Source organism: Pan paniscus, chromosome 16 (genome assembly GCF_029289425.2).
Source record: "Pan paniscus chromosome 16, NHGRI_mPanPan1-v2.0_pri, whole genome shotgun sequence".
Lineage (NCBI taxonomy): Eukaryota > Metazoa > Chordata > Mammalia > Primates > Hominidae > Pan > Pan paniscus.
The window spans coordinates 63,670,832-63,690,476 of NC_073265.2; the positions used below are offsets into that span (position 1 = coordinate 63,670,832).

Genomic DNA, 19,645 nt, shown 5'->3' on the forward strand with positions numbered 1-19,645 from the left:
GCCATGCCGCCAGGTCAGCCTACCAGCAGCTCTAAGTGGATCACTGCCACAGCCTCCTCCCCGGCTTCCTCATGCCTGCCCTCCCTCAGTCTTCTACTCCCACTATACTCACCACACAGCAGCCAGAATGACCTTTCTAAAACACACATTGGACTCTCTCCCCTGATTGCCATTCTGACTCCCATTGTCCAGGGTAAGTCTAAATTCGTTACATAGCTTCAAATGATCTAGCCTCTGCCCACCCACTTGCCTTGCAAGCCACCCTGACAGACAGGGCTACAAAAGCCAGGTTTGCTCCCCACTCCCAGCCCCCTCAGTACATATACCTTCGTGCCCAATTCTCCCTTACCCTTCAGGTCTCAGCGTAGTGCCACTTTCTCCATGAAGCTTTCCCTCACCCTCACACCCCCACCCCTAGCCCACGTTAGCCCCCGCTCCTGTGAGCGCCACAGCCCCTAGACTTGCCTCGCCCAGTTCTCATTAGGCTTTAAAGCAATCATCTGTTTGTCCATCTTACCAACAACACAGCATTGTCAGAGCAAAGATACCGTCATGTTTATCTGGCAGAGAGTGGAGGCTCAGTCAATGTTTGTTGAAAGGATGAAAGGAGGCCCGGCGCGGTGGCTCATGCCTGTAATCTCAACACTTTAGGGGGCCAAGACAGGTGGATCATTTGAGGTCAGGAGTTTGAAACCAGCCTGGCCAACACGGCGAAACTTCATCTCTACTAAAAATACATAAATTAGCTGGCTATGGTGGCACACGCCTATAGTCGCAGCTACTTGGGAAGCTGAGGCAGGAGCCCAGGAGGTAGAGGTTGCAGTGAGCTGAAATCGTGCCACTGCACTCCAGCCTGGGCGAGAGAGCGAGACTCTGTCTCAAAAAAAATAATTTTTTTTAAAAAAAATAATAAAAATAAGAAGAAAGGATGAAAGGGACAATGGTGAGGAAAGAGTCCTTGGCTCATGGAAAGCCCCAGGCTCAGTGGGGGCACTTATCAGACTCAACATAGACTACTCAAAACATGGCCACAGGAAGCAAAGCCAACTTGCCAAGCCCCTGGAGGAAAGAGCCAACAAAGAAGGGAAAGGGAAACTGTGGGGACGGCTCTGTTCTGGGAACTGGTATTGGGGGTTGGTCCAAGGGATAGGGCAGGGTGACCCAAATGTTCTGCAGCATAATGGGATAGGGGAGTTAAGGAACCCCAGCACCTTTGAAGGCAGTCCTCAGAGGCAGGGTGAGAGCTGCCACAGAATGGAAACGAGCTCTGGGCAGGCTGTATCATGGGCACAGGAAGGGCTGTGTCAGCCCCATTTGACCAAGACAGACCCATGAGGATGGGACTGGCCTTTGTTTCCACCACAAACAAGCAAGAGACACTGTGTATAAAGACAGAGCTTCCTGGTCTTTGCTCTCAACCACAAGTAGGCAGCTGGGCTCCAGGCAGACCACTGAGGAACAGAGGCGTGGCAATGAGAAGCCCAGTTCTGAGTCTTTTCTGTCAATGCACATAGAGAGACTTCTCAAATTTTCTGGAAGAGGCAAAGAATAACATCCTGTTCGGGCCATATCTGGACGTTAAGAGTATCACTGATACACTGGAGGTCATCCAGAGAAACGAACAGGATGTGCTGGGAACCAAAACCAGGACAGGTCAAAGGGGCAAGTCAATGACCCACCATGGCATTCTGTAAATAACTAAAGCCCTGCTAAGGTAGAAGAGGAAGCAGGCTTGTTCCGAGTGGTTCCTTAGGGCAGAGAGGGGACCAAGGGGTAATGCCCTGGCAAATAGTTAAAGGACAGAATAGGCTGTAAGTGGTAAATCTTTTGTTCCTGGAGAAGACAAGCAGAAACCAAATGACCATGACTGGGAATGGTGGAGATGAAACGCCTGCCAAGGCAGAGGGCAGGAGCAGATCTCTGAGCCCCTTTCCACCCATGTTATTCCCAAATGAACCAAAACACCATCTGAGGGGAAGAAGTTTTCTCCCAACGAAGTATTCAAAGCATTTAAAACCCACTTTCTCAACTTGGACATGTCTGCAATGCCGCAGGGAACGTCACAGGGAACGCCATGCCAAGGGGAACATGAGTGAGCACAGGCAGATGGAGCAACAGCTTGGGGGTTGGTGCCCTCTCTTCAATATTAAAGCTGAGCCCTGTTCATGTTGGTGTTGTTGTTTAGTATTGCTATTTAACTGCTCTTGTATTTATGCCTTCAGGACAAGGAGGGCCCTACCTCCTGGCGAAGCTCTGAGGCCTGGATTCTGGAATCATTACAGAACAAGCATCAAAAAATGCTTGGTGAGAATAGACTGGTGGGGTGGACAAAGAAATCTGTGGAAGCCATTGAGAGAGAGAGAAATGTGGAAGGCAAGCTGCCTCCATGTGCTTCCCCTGAAAGTCCACCCAGCCACTCCATAGACTGGACATCTCGGAAGCGTAAGCCTCTTCTGGGCACAGCTGTAATCCAGCAGCCACCCTGAAGATTGGGTGGCAGCTCTGCCTAGACTTCGGCACATCCTGAGGCTCCCAAACTCCAAAGCCCCAGAGAGTCTGGGGGCTACGGCTGGAAACTTCTCCCAGAAGTTAACATGGGTATCTCACAGCATCCCATGATGTAGGGTCTAACATCCTCCATCCAGGGCCCAGAACTAGGGGCCAGCCCTGCTTCGATGCCACAGCATCAAGACCAGCACACCTTGTTTGCCCCACTGCCTCCACCAACTCAGATCAGCCAGAAAGGTCAAGAACTGGACAAAGCAGGAGAGTTGACCATCAGGTATATTGGGGAAGGGAGAGATGGAGGCACCTTCATGAGTGCCTCCCAAGGGCAGTAGCCTCTGCAACTTGCTGGGGGTTCAGGGGAAGCAGGGAGTTCATGGGGCTCCTCCAGCAAAGATGAGCTCCAGGGCTGCTTGGATGTCCCCACCGGTGGCCTGCAGGGCCCGCAGGCTCAGCTCATCGTCCTGGATGCCCATGTCACGTAGCTGCTGCAGCTGGGGCTGCCACTGGCTCTGTGGAAAGATAGGAATGGGCAGAAGCTGTTAGCTGGGATCTGGTGAAGACTCACTTAGGTCTGTGCTTTCCGGGGAAGGAAAGGAAGATGGGGGAGTCCTCAGCAAAGCTGCTGATGCTGAGTTCCACAGAACACGGTGCTTCTAGGAAGACTAAAAGATAGGCTTGAGGGTTAAGAGAACAAATCCAAAGTTTTACAATAAAAAAAGGAAATTCTTGGCATAAGGATCAAAAGAGAATGTACAAATTATTCACTGTCTGAATTCCAAGAGGCTAAATTACTTTCTTTCTCTTGCTATGTGTACACACACAACAGCAAGATTTTGCTCTTTATGTGATGAGTGTTACAGATTTTTTTCCCAGTTTGTTAGCCTTTGGACTTTGCTTCGGTTTTTTGTTTGGTTTGGTTTGCCACGCAGAAATTTTCACCTTTTTTTAAATGTCTTAAATTTTTGTGGTATATATTAGGTATATCTATTTGTGGACTGTAAGAGATGTTTTAAATTTTTCGCTTTTACAAACCCAAAATGCATAACTTTTATTTAATGGCTACTGGATACTGAGTTTCGGCCAAGAAAGCCCTTCCCTACTATAAGGATTTGAAGAAATTCACCCATATTTTCTTCTAGTACTTTCATAGCTTCATTAATATCTCTATTTCATGACAGCAGGGATGAGCACAATTTAGGGAAAACAACGTGTTCACATGTGGGAAGAAGGCAATGCAAAGGGGAAGAAAAGCAAAGTCAAAGAGGCAGGCAGGGATGAGAACGTGGAGGGCTTAAAAAAAAAGACACACAGATCAATTTGAATTCATTTTACAGGCCAGGTGGAACCAGTGAAAGCTTCTGAGCTAGGGAATAAAGTAAACAGGCATCTAGCAACAGGGGAGATGCAAGAATGGAGAAGACAAGTTGTTCACGAATCCTGCCTCTGTTCCCTCACTGTCCACAAGGACCACATGGAACAGTGAAAACCACACAGGCTTGAACCCTATCGTTACGACTTCATGGCCTTATGACCCCAGACAAGTTCCAGGGATGATGCTCTACCCATAGGCTTACTATGTGGAATAGAGGAAAACAGACGTGAACCAAACCGCTCATGCATGGAGCTGTGAACTACAATGCTGGCCCCTCAGGTATTCCACTTAGCTGTTAGGGTGACCTTTCCCCTCCTTAAAGCCTCCCATGGGCCGGGTATGGTGGCTCACACCTGTAATCCCAGAACTCTGGGAGGCTAAGGTGGGTGAATCGCTTGAGCCCAAGAGTTCAAGACCAGGCTGGGCAACATAGGGAGACCCCCCCATCTCTACAAAAAATACAAAAAATTAGTCAGGCATGGTGGTGCATACCTGTAGTCCCAGCTACCCGGGAGGCTGAGGTGGGAGGATCACCTGAGCCCAGGAAGTTGAGGCTACAGTAAATTGTGATCACACCACTGTACTCCAGCCTGGGTGACAGAGTGACACCCTGTCTCAATCAATCAATCAATCAATCAATGCCTCCCAGGGATCCCTGGTGACTGCTACATCAAGTCATTAAGTCTAATCTCCGCAGGTTGGCATTCGAGCCCCTCTCGTAGGCTCCTGCTCTTTCTCTAGCCCCATCTGCGGATCTTCTACACTGGACACTGCATCCTAGCCTTGTAGTTTTGAGTATGTCACATATACCTCCACACATGTGCACAAACAGGTAGCTGTCTTCACCTGGAAATCAGCCCCTTCCTACCTCAAACCCCCTTCCCTGGCTAGCTAACTTCTAACTAATTCTTCTGACAATCAGCTTAAATACCCCTCTCTCAGAAAAGTTTTGTCTGACCTAGGCCCTTACTTCAAGCAGCTGGGTTTCTTGCCTTGTTGCTCCCCAGCTCAGTACCTGCCTGGTGCCCCTCCATGGCAGGGATGAGAACCAGCTTGCCACTAGCCCAGCATCTGGACTCAGGCCTAGTATACACATGCTCAGTCAATGATCACTGAATGAATGAATGAAATGGCCATGATTATCTAAGCCAGGTGGTCTAGGGAGTCAGGCCATGGTCACTAGGGGCAGGAGAAGCCTAGTGACCACTGTGTATGGTCTGAGAGTGTGCCCTTGCTAGGAACACTCTGCACCTGTCCCACTGCCATGCTCCAGCTGTTCCTAGAATGAAGCATGCCAGGTGTGAAGGACCCCCAGAGAGCAAAACAAAGGCTGGGCATCCAAAATAACAAGGAAGCCACATGGAAACCAAGACGTGGAGAAGACTGACCTGGAGGCTGGGCTGCCCAGAGGCCTGAAGGGCATGCTGTAGGGCTTGGCTGAAGAGATCATTGGTGATGGGCGTCCCTGACTGGACACCAGAGGACATTGGTGAGGTCCCTGAGGAATGACCCTAGAGACAAATCAGTGGTCAGTGCCACCCTCAGAGCCATCTCAATCTTATAGCAGATGCTCGCTGTTGTCCTATCACCTCACAGCACTCCTGAGGTACCCAACTTCTGCCTCCCAACAAAGACCTGCCATAAGACAACCAAACAAAGGTACCTAGAAGCTCTCTATGTGGGCAGGAAAGGTTCCATTCTCTTCTGCACTGAGCCCCTTGTCCCAGCCTAGGACCCCAGCACTGCAGCACTGGGAGAGATGGCCTTGAAAGCTGAAGTGACTTGTCACCCAGAAATGCTTAAGCTGGTGATGTCTGCTCCCTGTCAGGGATGAGGAAGGGCATATTGTGTGCGGGAAGAGTCTTCTGAACTAATAGGGGGGACTACTCGGGATCATGTTAAAATCTAGACTTCTGAGTCCTCAAGGCAAGTGAAGGGGAGGTCACTCAAGCTGCAGTAAGAAATCCCCACCAGGACTCCAGGGTTCAGCTTAAACTAGATCTAGCACCAGGGTCAGCAAAGGCAAGTCTACTCTACTGCTGGGGAGCTTGTTCCTTGGGGGCCCAGCCTTGATCTTCCCGGCCCCGTCTTCATACCTGGGTGCCAGGAGTCGGTGTGTGAGAGCTGCTCTCTGGAGTGCTGGCCAGGGCCAAGGCGGTGGCCAGCTCACTCTGGGTGATGGGCCGGGGCCCAGCAGCTCCACTGTACCCCAGGGAGGCTGGGCGGGAGCTGGGAGTACTGCTAGAGGGTGTGGACCTGGTGTTCTGGAGAAAGAAGACACTCAGAATCAGGGAAGCAGTACTGTGAAACTCCCAGATGAACTCCACCCACCTCCAGCAATAGTTCTTGGGGAAACTCTTAAGTTCCCAGGTTCAGAAAGGAATCCAAAAGCAGAAATAGTATGACATGGTCTTGGCCCCCCAGTGGCGTATGTCCATCTCCCAGCCTTGGGAGTGCCAGGTCCCAGGATGCAGCTCATTCCCAGCACCATCTCCCCCACATGTCAGCATGTCAGGCAGGCAGGCAGGCCACTTACTGGGTGAAAGTCGTCCTCATCATCTGAGAGCCCTTCAAACAGGAAGCCACCTGGAGGAGGACGAACAGATTTCAGGAGGAAGAACAGAAAGGCACAGGCGCAGCTCCAGAATCTCAGCTCAAGTTACTCTCCAAATTCATATTTTCATCTCTCCCCTCGGAAAATTACAGGACAGATGCACTTCCTGACTCAAACCGAGAGTTCCCAAGGAACGCCCTCTGCCAACGCTATACATAGCTGCTGAGTAAAGCAAATTCCTGGGCCACTGCCGGCTCCTGAGGGGCCCACATTACGCTTTTCAGGCGCTCACCTGGCATATCCCGGTATGAGCTGGAGGGCATGCTCCGGGAAGAGGAGTCAGTCCCAGGCATTGGGGCACTGCCTGCTACGGAGTGCAGAACCAGGACAATGGCATTGACGAGGGCTGGGTGAGCAGGCACCAACCTAGGAAAGAAGCAGGAAGAAACCCAAGGGTGACTCCAAAAAAGCACCCTCAGCCATGACAGGAGTTTTGGGTGCCCCCTCACAACAGTGCAGCCACCTGTGCCTGCTCTCAAATTCCTCGGTCTTTAGCATCTTCCACCAGGAAGCTTTATCCTCCTGCTGATCTGCCCCCAGCAACGGGGGCAAGGCCTTCAATTCCTGGGGTCCACTGCAGATTCTTCACCCTCTCCGCAGGCAAGGCATGATGGGAAAGGTGCAGCCTGGGAGGCTCAGGGTTCTGGCCTGAGCACATGAGGAGTGTCTGGTCTAGGCACCACTACTACATCAGGCAACCCTGGACAGGTCCCTTCTCTTCCCAGGGTGGGGCTGTTTTCTTCACTTGCAAAATGAGGACATGTCCCTTTTAGCTTTGACACTTTACGGATCTGTACACCTGCTTCTCCTTTCGCCAGCTTAAAATCCTTGAAAAGCTCCCTAATTTCTACCACATGAAACCTAAACTGAGCCTGGCAGGCAAGACCCTTTCCCTCAGAATCCTGCTTCCTCCCAACACTCTTGACAAAAGCCCTGCTCTTGGGCTTTGTTCTTTCTCACCCCCTGATGTATCTAGAGGGTAGACTTGGTGACAGACTATGGATGGGCTCCCAGAGCAGACTGCAGGGTGACAATTAGGCTTCTGGCCTGAGCACGAGGAGAGAGAAGGTACCCTCTAATAGGACAGGTACACTTACGTATCAAGCATATTGGGATCAGCGAAGACAGAGAAGAGGTCCTTGTCCTGGAGAACCCCTGAAAAAGAGCAGAGCTCACCTCAAAGAAAGGAAATCAGCCAGATCCAGGAGGGAGAAGAGGCTTTGCGTCTCAGAGCAACCAGCTCAACAGGGACACAGGACAACAAGCCAATCTTCATGAGAAGTAGAGGAAGCAAAGCGCCAAGCAATACAATTCAGGTACTCCTCATCTTGTTCTAGTGAGGATGGTCCCCTGCTCTCCACCTCCCCTGCACTTTAGTCACATCACAGACTGGGTACCAAGACACCTGTCTCTTTCTCCCGTATCTCTGGGTTCTTCCCTTACTCAGGGTGTGCAGGACACCTTCCCTGATTGCTGTGATGTGGGCTAACTGCTATCCTCATTTGGCATCCTCATACTCTTATTTACGATGTTAGTTAAGCCATTATCTCTCTGTGGGACTGAGAGCTCTTAAAGGGCTGGGTATATCAAACACACCTTGATTACTCTCCCTCTTCCCCCAAGACCAGTCATTCTTCAAAAGATAGTCCAAGTCTCTTTATAGGAATTGTCTTCTCCTGTTTTCTCCTTTTCCGACAACTCCTATTTCCTCAAATTCAGTCCTGCACTTACCAAGAGCAATAGGGTCACTGCTGAGGCCTGGGGTGGCCACAATGATCTGATCCAGAGACTCCTTATTGCTGAGCATCTTAAAGACCTGCAGGAGAAATGGGGGGGGCTGAGCACTCCAACCAGCTCAATGCACTCATCAAATGCCCACACTCTGCCAAAGGACTTCCTCCCTCTAAGTGCTTGCATGTACATCACCACAATGGAACAATAGCCCCGGAAACAGATGAACCTCTTTTTGCTCTAAGATCTTAGCTTACTGGAGGGGAAACAAACAATTTAAAAAAAAAAAAAGGCAAGACCACAGTAAACCTTCAAATCTCTGTGCTCCCTTTCCCCACCTATAGTTTAATGCTTCCAAAATAAAAGCTCTCATTACAAGCCCGGTAACAAAGGTTTCTCTAGGTTCCAAAAGTCCTTTTCAATCTCTGTACAATTACTATTTCATATTTGTATATATCGCTAAGTTCACAACTGTACTAATTTTGCCTCTCAACTCTCCTACAGAAAGACATCAGCCCACTTCCCCAGTGAGGACATCTAGGTCAAGGGGCAGTAAGCAGGCAGTTCAGCCAAAGTCAAAGAATGAGGCCCAGCAGAAACAGTATGAGGATCTTTTGGCTGTCACCATACGGGCAGGTTGTATCGTTATCATTAGAGGGAATCAACAACGCCTGACTGAGACAGGCTCTTTGGGGAAAGACAGGGCTCTACTGAGGCCCACAGACATGGCAAAAACTCCCCAAGGAACTCTTGGTTGCCATGGCAACGGGCTTCCAGCTCCCACTCCACACCACTCGCCAGCCAGCGTTCACACCCTCTCCTACAGTCCTGGCTGGGGGCCGCAGCACACACTCACCGCCTCCCTGTAAGAGGAGCTGCTGTGCAGGGCAGTGTGCAACACCCGGAACTCTCTCATGGCAGCCACTTTGTCCACAGGTTCTGGGGGACAAGACACTCAGAGTTACCCTATAGCGCAGGTCCTGTCTCTGCCACAGACATGGCAACATCATTTCAGCATGTGCCAAGGAGCAGCCTGGTCTGTGCATTCCCTTCCCTCATCACCCCTTAAGAATGTGAGTGCCCGCTCAGAAAAACCCATTTGTGCCACGGATGTGAAAACTGCTAGTAAGCATCTTTACATTCACTTGTAAGCATCTTCCACAGATAAAACAAACAAACAAATTCAAGTTGCAGCAGAGGAGACTCTTACCACATGAAAAATAGTGCTCTGATCAACATACCACTGCAGGAATTCTAGACTAATAACATTTGTTTTTTGGTGTTTATGCCTTGTTTTTCAGACAGAGTCTCACCTCTTGCCCAGCCAGAATGCAGTGGCGCAATCTCGGCTCGCTGCAACCTCCACCTCCCTGGTTGAAGCAACTCTCGTGCCTCAGCCTCCCGAGTAGCTGGGATTACAGGTGTGCAACACCACTCCTGGATAATTTTTGCATTTTTAGTTGAGATGGGGTTTCACCATATTGGTCAGGCTGGTCTCAAACTCCTGACCTCAAGTGATCCACACACCTCGGCCTCCCAAAGTGCTAGGATTACAGGCGTGAGCCACCATGCCCGGCCCTGGGTCACACTTTTTAAAGTATGGTTATCCTCACGAAGGACCACTACTTGTGACTGTACTGACTGTACTGCCCAACTCCAGGGCACCACTCCCAAAGCAAGGTGAATAGCACCCCTGGGGTTCAGGGTGGCAGCCACATCCTTATCGACAGTCCTGATCATGAGGCTGTCTTTTGAAAAACAGTCATCTTAAGTAAATTACCTAATTTATTCATTCAACAAACATGTACTAAGCATTTACTCCATGCCTGGCTTTAGGCAAGGAACTAGAATATGAAAAATTAAGAACCCCTGCCATCAAGGAACTCTTAGGGCAGGAGGAGAAATGAGACTACATCAAATACACAATTACAAAATGCCACGTTGAAGACCTCAACAGAGACGTGGATCCCAGCTAGGGTACCAGGAACACAAAGGCAGACAGCCACCACTGAGAGGGAGGGTGAAGACAGACAGCTGCCTCCCAGAGGAGACCATTTGAAATGGGTATCAAAGAGAGAGCTGATATTTACTGGGGGGGTGAAGGTATTCCAAGCCTAAATGAGAACATGTGCAAAGGCATGGGAGAATAAAAGAATGTGGTGCTTTGAACAAACAGCAAGTCATTCTTTGTGGCTGGAGCTTGGGGTACACATTCCAGCTCAAACAGCAGGCTAAGGTGACGTCCTGAAGGGATTTGTAACCCGCCATGGAGAACTACCAAAGAGACCCAGGTGGGAAGACAGACAACAGTGGGTTCTCCTCCTATAGGCCCTAATCTGTGGGGGAACACAAAATGTGATTCCTTTGTGAAGAAAAGCACTCAAGGAGCAAATATCTAAAACACTGTCACAAAACAGTTTCTTCACAGATCTAAAAGTTTATTGTAACCTTCCAATAAAAAGGTCATTTGTTTCAAAAATAATCCTCCAGGTAGAAGGTGGGAGGAAAAGGACTCTTAATATCTTAAGCCATTATTCAGCTAAGAGCCATGGCTGTCACTGTAAGATCTCTGAGCTAAATTCATCCTTTAGAAGTGGAACGCAGCCAGCCCAGTGGAAATGGTTTTCCTCTTGAGCCAGGAAAACCCCTGGTCCATATCCCAGCTCTTGCATTCACTTTCTAAGTAGCTGACCTTGAATAAATGCCCTAACCCTTTTCTTCCTCCATAAGATGCTAATGCTGTTACCTACCCTGCAGGGCCACTGTAATGATTAAATGAGGTATAAAAGGGAAAAAACCTGGCTCACAGAAGCCACAAATGTTATTTTCCTTCTGTTAATGCCCTCCAGCCAAAGAGCTGAGGGGCATATGTGTATTTAAACAAGTTGGGTTTACTGCTCGGTACAGAGAGAAGAATGCACACCACAGGAAACCGTGGGCTGTCTCAGTAAGAGGATATTAGAAAGGACTTTTTTTTTTTTTTGAGACAGAGTTTCGCTCTTGTGGCCCAGGCTGGAATACAATGGTGTGATCTCGGCTCATTGCAACCTCTGCCTCTTGGGTTCAACCGATTCTCCTGCGTCAGCCTCTCAAGTAGCTGGGATTACAGGCATGCACCACCATGCCTGGCTAATTTTGTATTTTTAGTATAGACGGGGTTTCTCCATGTTGGTCAGGCTTGTCTCGAACTCTCGATCTCAGGTGATCCGCCCACCTCGGCCTCCCAAAGTTCTGGGATTACAGGCGTAAGCTGCTGCACCCAGCCAGAAAGGACTTCTTACAGGATTTTGGTTTTGTCTGGCTGATTTGGGGAAAAATTTAAAGAAGTGAGGTTTTACTCTGGATAGGATGCTTTTGGGCAGTGGGAGTGATTTTATAATTGAGTATCTTAATAACTCTTACCTAGAAGGAAGGAAAACTAGAGCAAGGTGGAAGCTGTAATTGGCAAAGAAGCAGCTGTTACTCTCATCAGCCAAGATAGAAAGATACTTGGTCACCTTTGTGGTTTGGATAATGCTCATGTTTTTGTGTTTCTGTTCAGCAATAATAGGGATCTTGTTTTTGTCTTAATCCATAGTGGTCTCAGAGTGGCCTTGACTGCTATTGGGGATCTGTACAATTGTTCATGTTCCCCAAAAGGACTCCAGGGCCTGGCTGTGAGTGCCAGGCCAACCTCTGGATGTCAGGAACTCTGTTCCTCTTTCTCACTTCCCATCAGGGTATGAAAGACATTTTTGTCTTTTACAGTTAGAACTGAAAGGGGGGTAAATTTCAAACTGATAACTAGTCACAGCAATCATGAACATTATAAAAAGATGTCAACCTGCCAGTGTAACAAAGCTAATCTCTTTTACACAGCTTAGCTTTATTCTTAGGGAGGCTTTTAAAACACACATGCAAAATTTAAATCATGAATTCCAAGCACCTTCTATTTATAAACCAAAAAGGCATCTGAGGCTTTGTATATTTTCTCCAAGAGCTATTTAAATACTCTTTGAATATCTTCAGGAAAATACCAGTATAGCAAGAGCAGTTAGCTGACTGAACAAATCACCACCTGAGGCAGTTTGTAGGAAGATTTGTTAACAAGGGAACAAACTGCAGCATTAGGAAAGTGCCAAAAGTTTCCAGCTTTTTTCTAATGAGAACAACAATAATAACAAAAGGATACAAAGTTTACTTTGTATCACTGAAAAATAAACTGTTAACTTAAAGGAGTTTAAGTAGACACAAACTCCCTATCCCATTAGGAAACAGTGGATGACAAACTTAGAAAGTGGAGAAACAAGCCAGGAATGGTGCCTGTACTTTGGGAGGCTGAGGTGGGGTGGATGGCTTGAGGTCAGGAGTTCGATACCAGGCTGACAAACATGGAGACACCCCGTCTCTACTAAAAATACAAAAATTGAAGGCCGGGTACAGTGGCTCACGCCTGTAATCCCAGCACTTTGGGAGGCCGAGGCGGGCAGATCACAAGGTCAGGAGATCGAGACCATCCTGGCTAACGCGGTGAAACCCCGTCTCTACTAAAAAACACAAAAAAAATTAGCCAGGCTTGGTGGTGGGCGCCTGTAGTCCCAGCTACCTGGGAGGCTGAGGCAGGAGAATGGTGTGAACCCGGGAGGCGGAGCTTGCAGTGAGCCAAGATCACACCACTGCACTCCAGCCTGTGAGACAGAGTGAGACTCCGTCTCAGAAAAAAAAAAAAAAAATTAGCTGGGCATGGTGGCTCATGCCTGTAATCCCAGCTACTCGGGAGGCTGAGGCATGAGAATCACTTGAATCTGGGAGGCGGAGGTTGCAGTGATCCAAAATCAAGATTGTGCCACTGCACTCCAGCCTGGGCAACAGAGTGAGACTGTCTCAAAAAAACCAAAAAACAAAAAACAAAATGGAGAAACAAATCTTCCATTACTGATGCTGGCAGTAAGGAGGTCAAAATTGGACTCTGTTTATCAGCATGGTCTAATCCAATAAGTAATAAAGATATCATTTATCATCAGCTCAGTAAATCATCCCTTTGTTCCACCCAGGCTTGTGCCTCAAGAACACACAGACCCTTCCCTTGCGGATATTACAGAAACTCTGCCTGCCTAAGGGCTGCCCCTCACTCACCCGGTTTCTGATCAGGTTCGGGCCAGGACTTTCGCAGAACATGGACGGTGGACCCAGGTTGAATGCCATAGAAGTCAAGTGTCTGGTCATCTTTTAGCTTCCGACCACAGTAGATCAGATCTAAAAAAAGAACTGTCCACTTATATTTTGCTCCTCAAAACAAATTTAGATGGTTTTTGTCCCCTGAGAACCTTATTTTGATTAGATAGCTGGAGAATGATACATGTTTTAAAAGATACTCTTATTCAATAACTTAATAAATACTTTTTTTTTTTTTTGGAAAACAGGGTCTTACTCTGTTGCCCAGGCTTGAGTGCAATGGCACCATCACGGTTCACTGCAGCCTCAACCTCCTGGGCTCAAGCAATTCTCCCACCTCAGCCTCCTGAGTAGCTGGGACTACAGGCACATGCCACCATACTCAGCTAATTTTTGTAGTTTTTTGTAGAGACGGGGTTTTGCCATGTTGCCTAGACTAGTCTCTTAACTCCTGGGCTCAAGCGATCCTCCTGCCTTAGCCTCACAAAGTGCTGGGATGACAGGCGTGAACCACCACGCCTAGCCAATCAAATACATTTCAACAACTATTTGCAAATATAAACTCATAAAATGGACTTACATCGAATCTGGCCAGATGTGGTGGCTCACACCTATAAACCCAGCACTTTTGGAGCCTGGCCAACATGGCGAAACCTGGGCCATGATGAAAATTAGGGCCGGGCACGGTGGCTCACACCTGTAATCCCAACACTTTGGGAGGCCGAGGTGGGTGGATCACCTGAGGTCAGGAGTTCAAGGCCAGCCTGGCCAAGATGGTGAAACCTCGTCTCTACCAAAAATACAAAAATTAGCCAGGCATGGTGGCAGACGCCTGTAATCCCTGCTACTCAGGAGGCTGAAGCAGGAGAATCGCTTGAACCCAGGAGGCGGAGGTTGCAGTGAGCCAAGATCACACCATTGCACTCCAGCCTGGGCAATAGAGCAAGACTCTGTCTCAAAAAAAAAGAAATATATATATACACACATACACACACAAAAATTAGCCAGGTGTGGTTGCGCGGGCCTGTAATCCCAGCTATTCAGGAGGCTGAGGCAGGAAAATTGCCTGAACCTGGGAGACAGAGGTTACAATGAGCTGAGATCTCGCCACTGCACTCCAGCCTGGGCAACAGAGCAAGACTCCGTCTCAGAAAAAAAAAAAACAAAAAAAAAGGATTCACATAGAATCTATCCACAGAAAAGCTCTGGAGTTTAACATTGTGGAGGCTGCCCAATTTAAATCAATGGAAAAACAACAAAATAGGATGAACCCAATCCAGGTATGACTGAAAACATCTTTCTTGCCAGTTGGATCCTTTAGCTATTATAAATTACCTTTCCAGTGTAATTTAATTATATTTAAATTCCTCCCTCCTCCACCTGGACTGCCCACGCCACTTTCATTTTCTTTTTTACTGCCTTTCCTTTACTCAATCAACCAAGCAAAAATCCTTCTAATCATCCCTTAAGACCTACCTCAAATATACTGAGGAGCCTCCCCTGACCAACTTCTCCTTCCCTAACTCATTCCAAACTTCTGTTCTTTCAGAAAAAGCATTCACAATGTTGGCCAGGAGCGGTGGCTCATGCCTGTAATCCCAGCATTTTGGGAGGCTGAGGCGGGCAGAATCACAAGGTTAGGAGTTCAAGACCAGCCTGGCCAACATGGTGAAATCCCATGTCTCTACTAAAAATACAAAAATTAGCTGGGCATGGTGGTGTGTGCCTGTAATCCCAGCTACTCGGGAGGCTGAGGCAGAATTGCTTGAACTGGGACCCAGGAGACAGAGGTTGCAGTGAGCCGAGATCGCACCACTGCACTCCAGCCTGGGCTACAGAGCAAAACAAAAACAAAAACAAAAAACAAGACAATGTCATAAAGAACCTGGTGATAAGGTAGTTCAGTATAATACATGGCTGAAATGGCAACCAATAGTTTCATTATATGATTTGTGTTTCTATTTACCCAACACTCACTTCCCTGGAGTGTTAACATTATGAGGCAACAAATCCCAAGCCCTTACTTTACTCTTGTAATTCCAGAAGTATCCTCCCCCAAAAGAGATCAGAGCAGCAGCCCAACCCCAGTCCAGAGAGACTCACCAATCAGCTCAGGGTCTGGAACAGACTCCTGGAGTTTGCCAGCAATAAGCTGCTTCAGAAATGAAATACTATAGCCCCCTAGCGAGTATTCTCCCAGTTCTGTCTCTGGCAACCGAAGAATAGACTTTGGAGCAAGTGGCTGGTCTGCTAGCTTCACCGCCAGGTGCCAGTCTGAGAGAGACATCCTCTCTCTTTCGCGCTCTCTCTTTCTCCCTGTAAAAGAACAAAACCTCAGTGGTTAAAAGACAGACCACCACTCTACTCCACCCCCACCCACCAAAGGGTTGAATGAAAGACAATTCAATGTGACACTGTTGAAGAAGCATAGGGCGTACCATCAGGAGGCCAGAACTAGAATCTGGGGTTCTCTCTCTACTCATACTGTGATGGACAGCTCTCTAGGCCTCACTTTCTTCATCCCTAACGTGGACATAAAAACGCCATCCAATCTAATAGGAATGTTGTGAGAGAGATCATCTAACCCTCTCCCTTCTGTATGCCCCTTTTTCCAATTTTCTTCAACTGTTGCTTGAACCAGTAGAACAGCTTTATAACAAGTTCCCTGCCTCTTGCCTCTCCCTATCAAATATCTATGCTGCCACCTAACAACACCCATCATTCTTTTTTTTTTTTTTTTTTTTTGAGATGGAGTCTCGCTCTGTTGCCCAGGCTGGAGTGCAGCGGCGCGATCTCGGCTCACTGCAAGCTCCACCTCCCAGGTTCACACCATTCTCCTGCCTTCCTGCCTCAGCCTCCCAGGTAGCAGGGACTACAGGCGCCCGCCACGACGCCAGGCTAATTTTTTTTTTTTTTTTTTTTTTGTACTTTTAGTAGAGACGGGGTTTCACTGTGTTAGCCAGGATGGTCTCAATCTCCTGACCTCGTGATCCACCCGCCTCGGCCTCCCAAAGTGCTGGGATTACAGGCATGAGCGACTGCGCCTGGCCACAACCCATCATTCTAAAACACAGATCTGACCAAGTCACTTCTCTGCTTAGAACTCTTCCAATGTCGGGCTGGGCGCGGTGGCTCATGCCTGTAACCCTAGCACTTTGAGAGGCCTAGGCGGGCGGATTGCCTAAGCTCAAGAGTTCAAGACCAGCCTGGCCAACATGGTGAAACCCGTCTCTACTAAAAATACAAAAGTTAGCTGGGCGTGGTAGTGCGCACCTGTAGTCCCACCTACTCGGAAGGCTGAGGTTGCAGTGAGCCAAGATCACGTCACTGCACTCCAGCCGGGGTGACAGAGAGAGACTCTGTCGCAAAAAAAAAAAAAAAAAAAAAAAGCCAGACGTGGTGGCTCACACCTGTAATCCTGTCACTTTGGGAGGCCGCGGCGGACGGATCACTTAAGATCAGGTGTTCGAAACCAGCCTGGCCAACATGGTGAAACTACATCTCTACTATAATAGAAAAAATTAGCAGGGCGTGGTGACAGGCGCTTGTAATCCCAGCTACTTGAGAGGCTGAGGCAGGAGAATTGGTTGAACCCGGGAGGTGGAGGTTGCAGTGAGCCGAGATAGCGCCACTGCACTCCAGCTTGGGCGACAGAGACTCCGTCCCTCCCTGCCCCACCCCGGCCCCTCAAAAAAAGATCTCTTCCAATACCTCTAAACCATCTATATAAATTAAGTCTAAACTTCATCGCCTGGCTTACAAAACTCCCTGCCAGCCTCCTTCCCCAACAGAGCCCTACCCTTGCAAAGGGCCTCCACAACATGTAAGTACACACTCATAACAAAGCTCTCCCCTATTTTACACCTCTGCTCATCTAACTCTGCATGTAATTTCTCTTCCCTTTTTGGCCTTTTAGCAAACTCCTACCGAAACTAACACAGATTCAATAACCTCAGTCCCCTCTCTTTCCTCTGTTGTTCCCACATCCCCTCAGAACAAAAGGGCTACAAATATCTGCTTGCCCCCTCCTCCACCCCAATTCTTGAAGGCCCTTGAAAACAAAAGACTAAAGTTTTCGTCATCCTTGTCCCCATACCTGGCATACATGGAACCCCAGAAAATAAATCAGAAACTCTGACGGCGGAAGAATCTTGCAAAGCAAGATAAGTTCTTGTTATAGTCATCATTATTGCTTCCAAAGAGACCTCTCATAGGGAAGAGGAAAGAAAAGGCTGTGAAGCTGCCTAGCAGACCTTCAAGCATCCTCAAGGTATCTTCCACCTCAAGTTTATGCCAGAAGGAGGTCGTTTTATATACCATGTCTCACTTAATCCTCACAACGGTTCCCTAAGGCAGGCATTAGCCACATTTTACGGATGAGGGAAGCAAGACTCAGTAAAATCACTGGCCCAAGGTCACAGATCGCTAGTAATGGGGCAGGAACACTATCCGGTGGCGACCTCACCGCTCCAGTGGGACCAGCTACTTGGCTGACACACATCGAGCCCGCGCTGCCCAAGGCCCCAGCGCCCTCACCCGTCCCGCGGAAGGAACCCGGCCGCAGTGCCGCCGGTGTAAACACTCACTCTGGCCCTCTCGCCGGAAACCGGAAATTCCGCGCTGCATTCTGGGAGTTGCAGTTCCCGCTGTGGCCCCCGCCCCCTTATAAACAGCCAGTCTACAAGGGGCGCTAGTTGCAAAGCTTCCGGTTCTGGGGGAAGGCGTGGCTTCCGCGCTCTTTGAAATGTCCGGCGCCAGAATGTCTGGGTGCTTTGGTTGGAGAGGGTCCCATTTCCAGTCATTCTTCAGCCTGGTGATTCCCGCGCTCCCCTGAGGAGCATATGAAGTACGTCGGTTCTGCCAGGTTGGAACGCGGTGCTGGACACTTGGCCGTAAGGCGGATCCCGGATCCCCTCCCACTCCGACCCTTCCCTTCAGAAGGGCCGGTTCCCAAACGGCCCCTTTAGACACATCCAAGCGGTTTCCGACGGCCCTCACGATGAAAACTGCTGTCCGTTGGTGAAGGCAGCCTCTTCTGTGCTCCTCGCCGCTGACTTCCTGAGGCGGACCTACCTGTGGAGGCATACCAGGAACCAGACGATGACCCCCTCCAAAAGTTGGGTCTTTGAGGAGAGCTACTAACTTGGGTTCCTGGTACACCCTCTACATGCAGTGGTGAAGCTTATCTAACAGTCATTCATAGAATCAGTTTGGGAAGGGGAATTTTCGCTGAACTCTCATAGAGAAACTGTGTTTTAGATAACAGAAAGTTCTGCACGGTTAAAATGGAACAGAATTTTTTTTGCACAGAAATTAGGATTACCGAAAATACTGAAGAAAGACTACCTCTGATTGGACTCTTCTCAAGGAATTAATAATTCAAGAACTAAGGAAAGAAAAAAGTGATTATATGAAAATACTGAAGTTGATCGTAGCAACTGAAGGCTGATCCTGTGTGGGTAAATGTAAACGCTGAATTCCGCCATTCCAATGTGCGACCTGGGATTAAGGCAGCAATTGAGCAGGGTAATGTTACTGAGGAGAGCGAACAGATCGCAGGATCTCAGAAGGCCTAACATTAAAGGCAGATCACCCCTCTGTTCTCATAAGTTATATGGGGAGTTTTGAAATGGCTTTCACTGTCTTCAGGGAGTTTATCTTCAGGATAACTCCCATGTATGTTGTGGGCGCATTAGGAACTCATGGCTGTTCCCAAAGTCTCCCTTTCCCATCCTACTCATTTTTAGATATACCCCCTCTTTCAGTAATCCTTCCTAACTAGACTTCTTTAGATTCCTTCCTCTCCTGCCTACTAAGTTACTTGCACCTGAGCTCCATAATTTATCAAAATTATATATTGTGAATACTTTCCCAGTTCATGATTTTTTTTTTTACTCTTAATGGTATTAGATAATTTAATTTCATTTTAAAACTTTTTTTTTTTTTTTGAGACGGAGTCTTGCTCTGTCGCCCAGATTGGAGTGCAGTAGTGGCCGATCTCGGCTCACTGCACCCTCCGCCTCCCGGGTTCAAGAGATTCTAATGCCTCAGCCTCTTGAGGAGCTGGGACTACAGGTGCCTGCCACCACGCCCGGCTAATTTTTGTATTTTTAGTAGAGATGGGGTTTCACCACGTTGGCCAGGCTGCTCGAACTCCTGACCTCAGGTGATCCCAAAGTGCTGGGATTACAGGCGGTAGCCACCACGGGTAGCCACCACGCCCGGCCTGAAATTTTGTTGTGATGGTTAGTGCCTTTTGTGTCCTG

At 48.4% G+C, this 19,645-nt stretch overlaps 1 protein-coding gene across 4 annotated transcripts; it reads right to left on the reverse strand.

The window, feature by feature from the left end:
* Positions 1-2,766: 2,766 nt before the first annotated feature.
* On the reverse strand, positions 2,767-18,766 carry UBL7 (ubiquitin like 7). Of its 4 annotated transcripts, none has more exons than XM_014341546.5 (11): positions 17,966-18,766; positions 15,483-15,695; positions 13,341-13,460; positions 9,082-9,164; positions 8,226-8,310; positions 7,592-7,649; positions 6,727-6,860; positions 6,417-6,466; positions 5,977-6,144; positions 5,269-5,391; positions 2,767-3,017 (listed from the first exon to the last, which is right to left on the reverse strand). In XM_014341546.5, exons 1-11 carry the CDS (start codon positions 18,462-18,464, stop codon positions 2,880-2,882), a joined length of 1,671 nt encoding a protein of 556 aa, XP_014197032.2. In that variant the 5' UTR covers positions 18,465-18,766; the 3' UTR covers positions 2,767-2,879. The 4 variants fall into 4 exon arrangements, with proteins under 4 accessions (XP_014197032.2, XP_003811153.1, XP_008961724.1 ...); XM_003811105.2 differs by having other exon boundaries at positions 17,916-17,989; XM_008963476.3 differs by having other exon boundaries at positions 17,476-17,968.
* Between the last annotated feature and the right edge of the window lie 879 nt (positions 18,767-19,645).

Excerpts from the sequence above, each read along its gene's own strand:
- UBL7 (XM_063596786.1), bottom strand. The coding sequence starts at position 18,464 with ATGCCTCCACAGGTAGGTCCGCCTCAGGAAGTCAGCGGCGAGGAGCAC. Across the intron at positions 7,650-8,225 it reads CAGTGACCCTATTGCTCTTG|GGGTTCTCCAGGACAAGGAC; the intron begins GTAAGTGCAGGA and ends GCTCTTTTTCAG. Across the intron at positions 6,145-6,416 it reads ATGAGGACGACTTTCACCCA|AACACCAGGTCCACACCCTC; the intron begins GTAAGTGGCCTG and ends TTCTTTCTCCAG.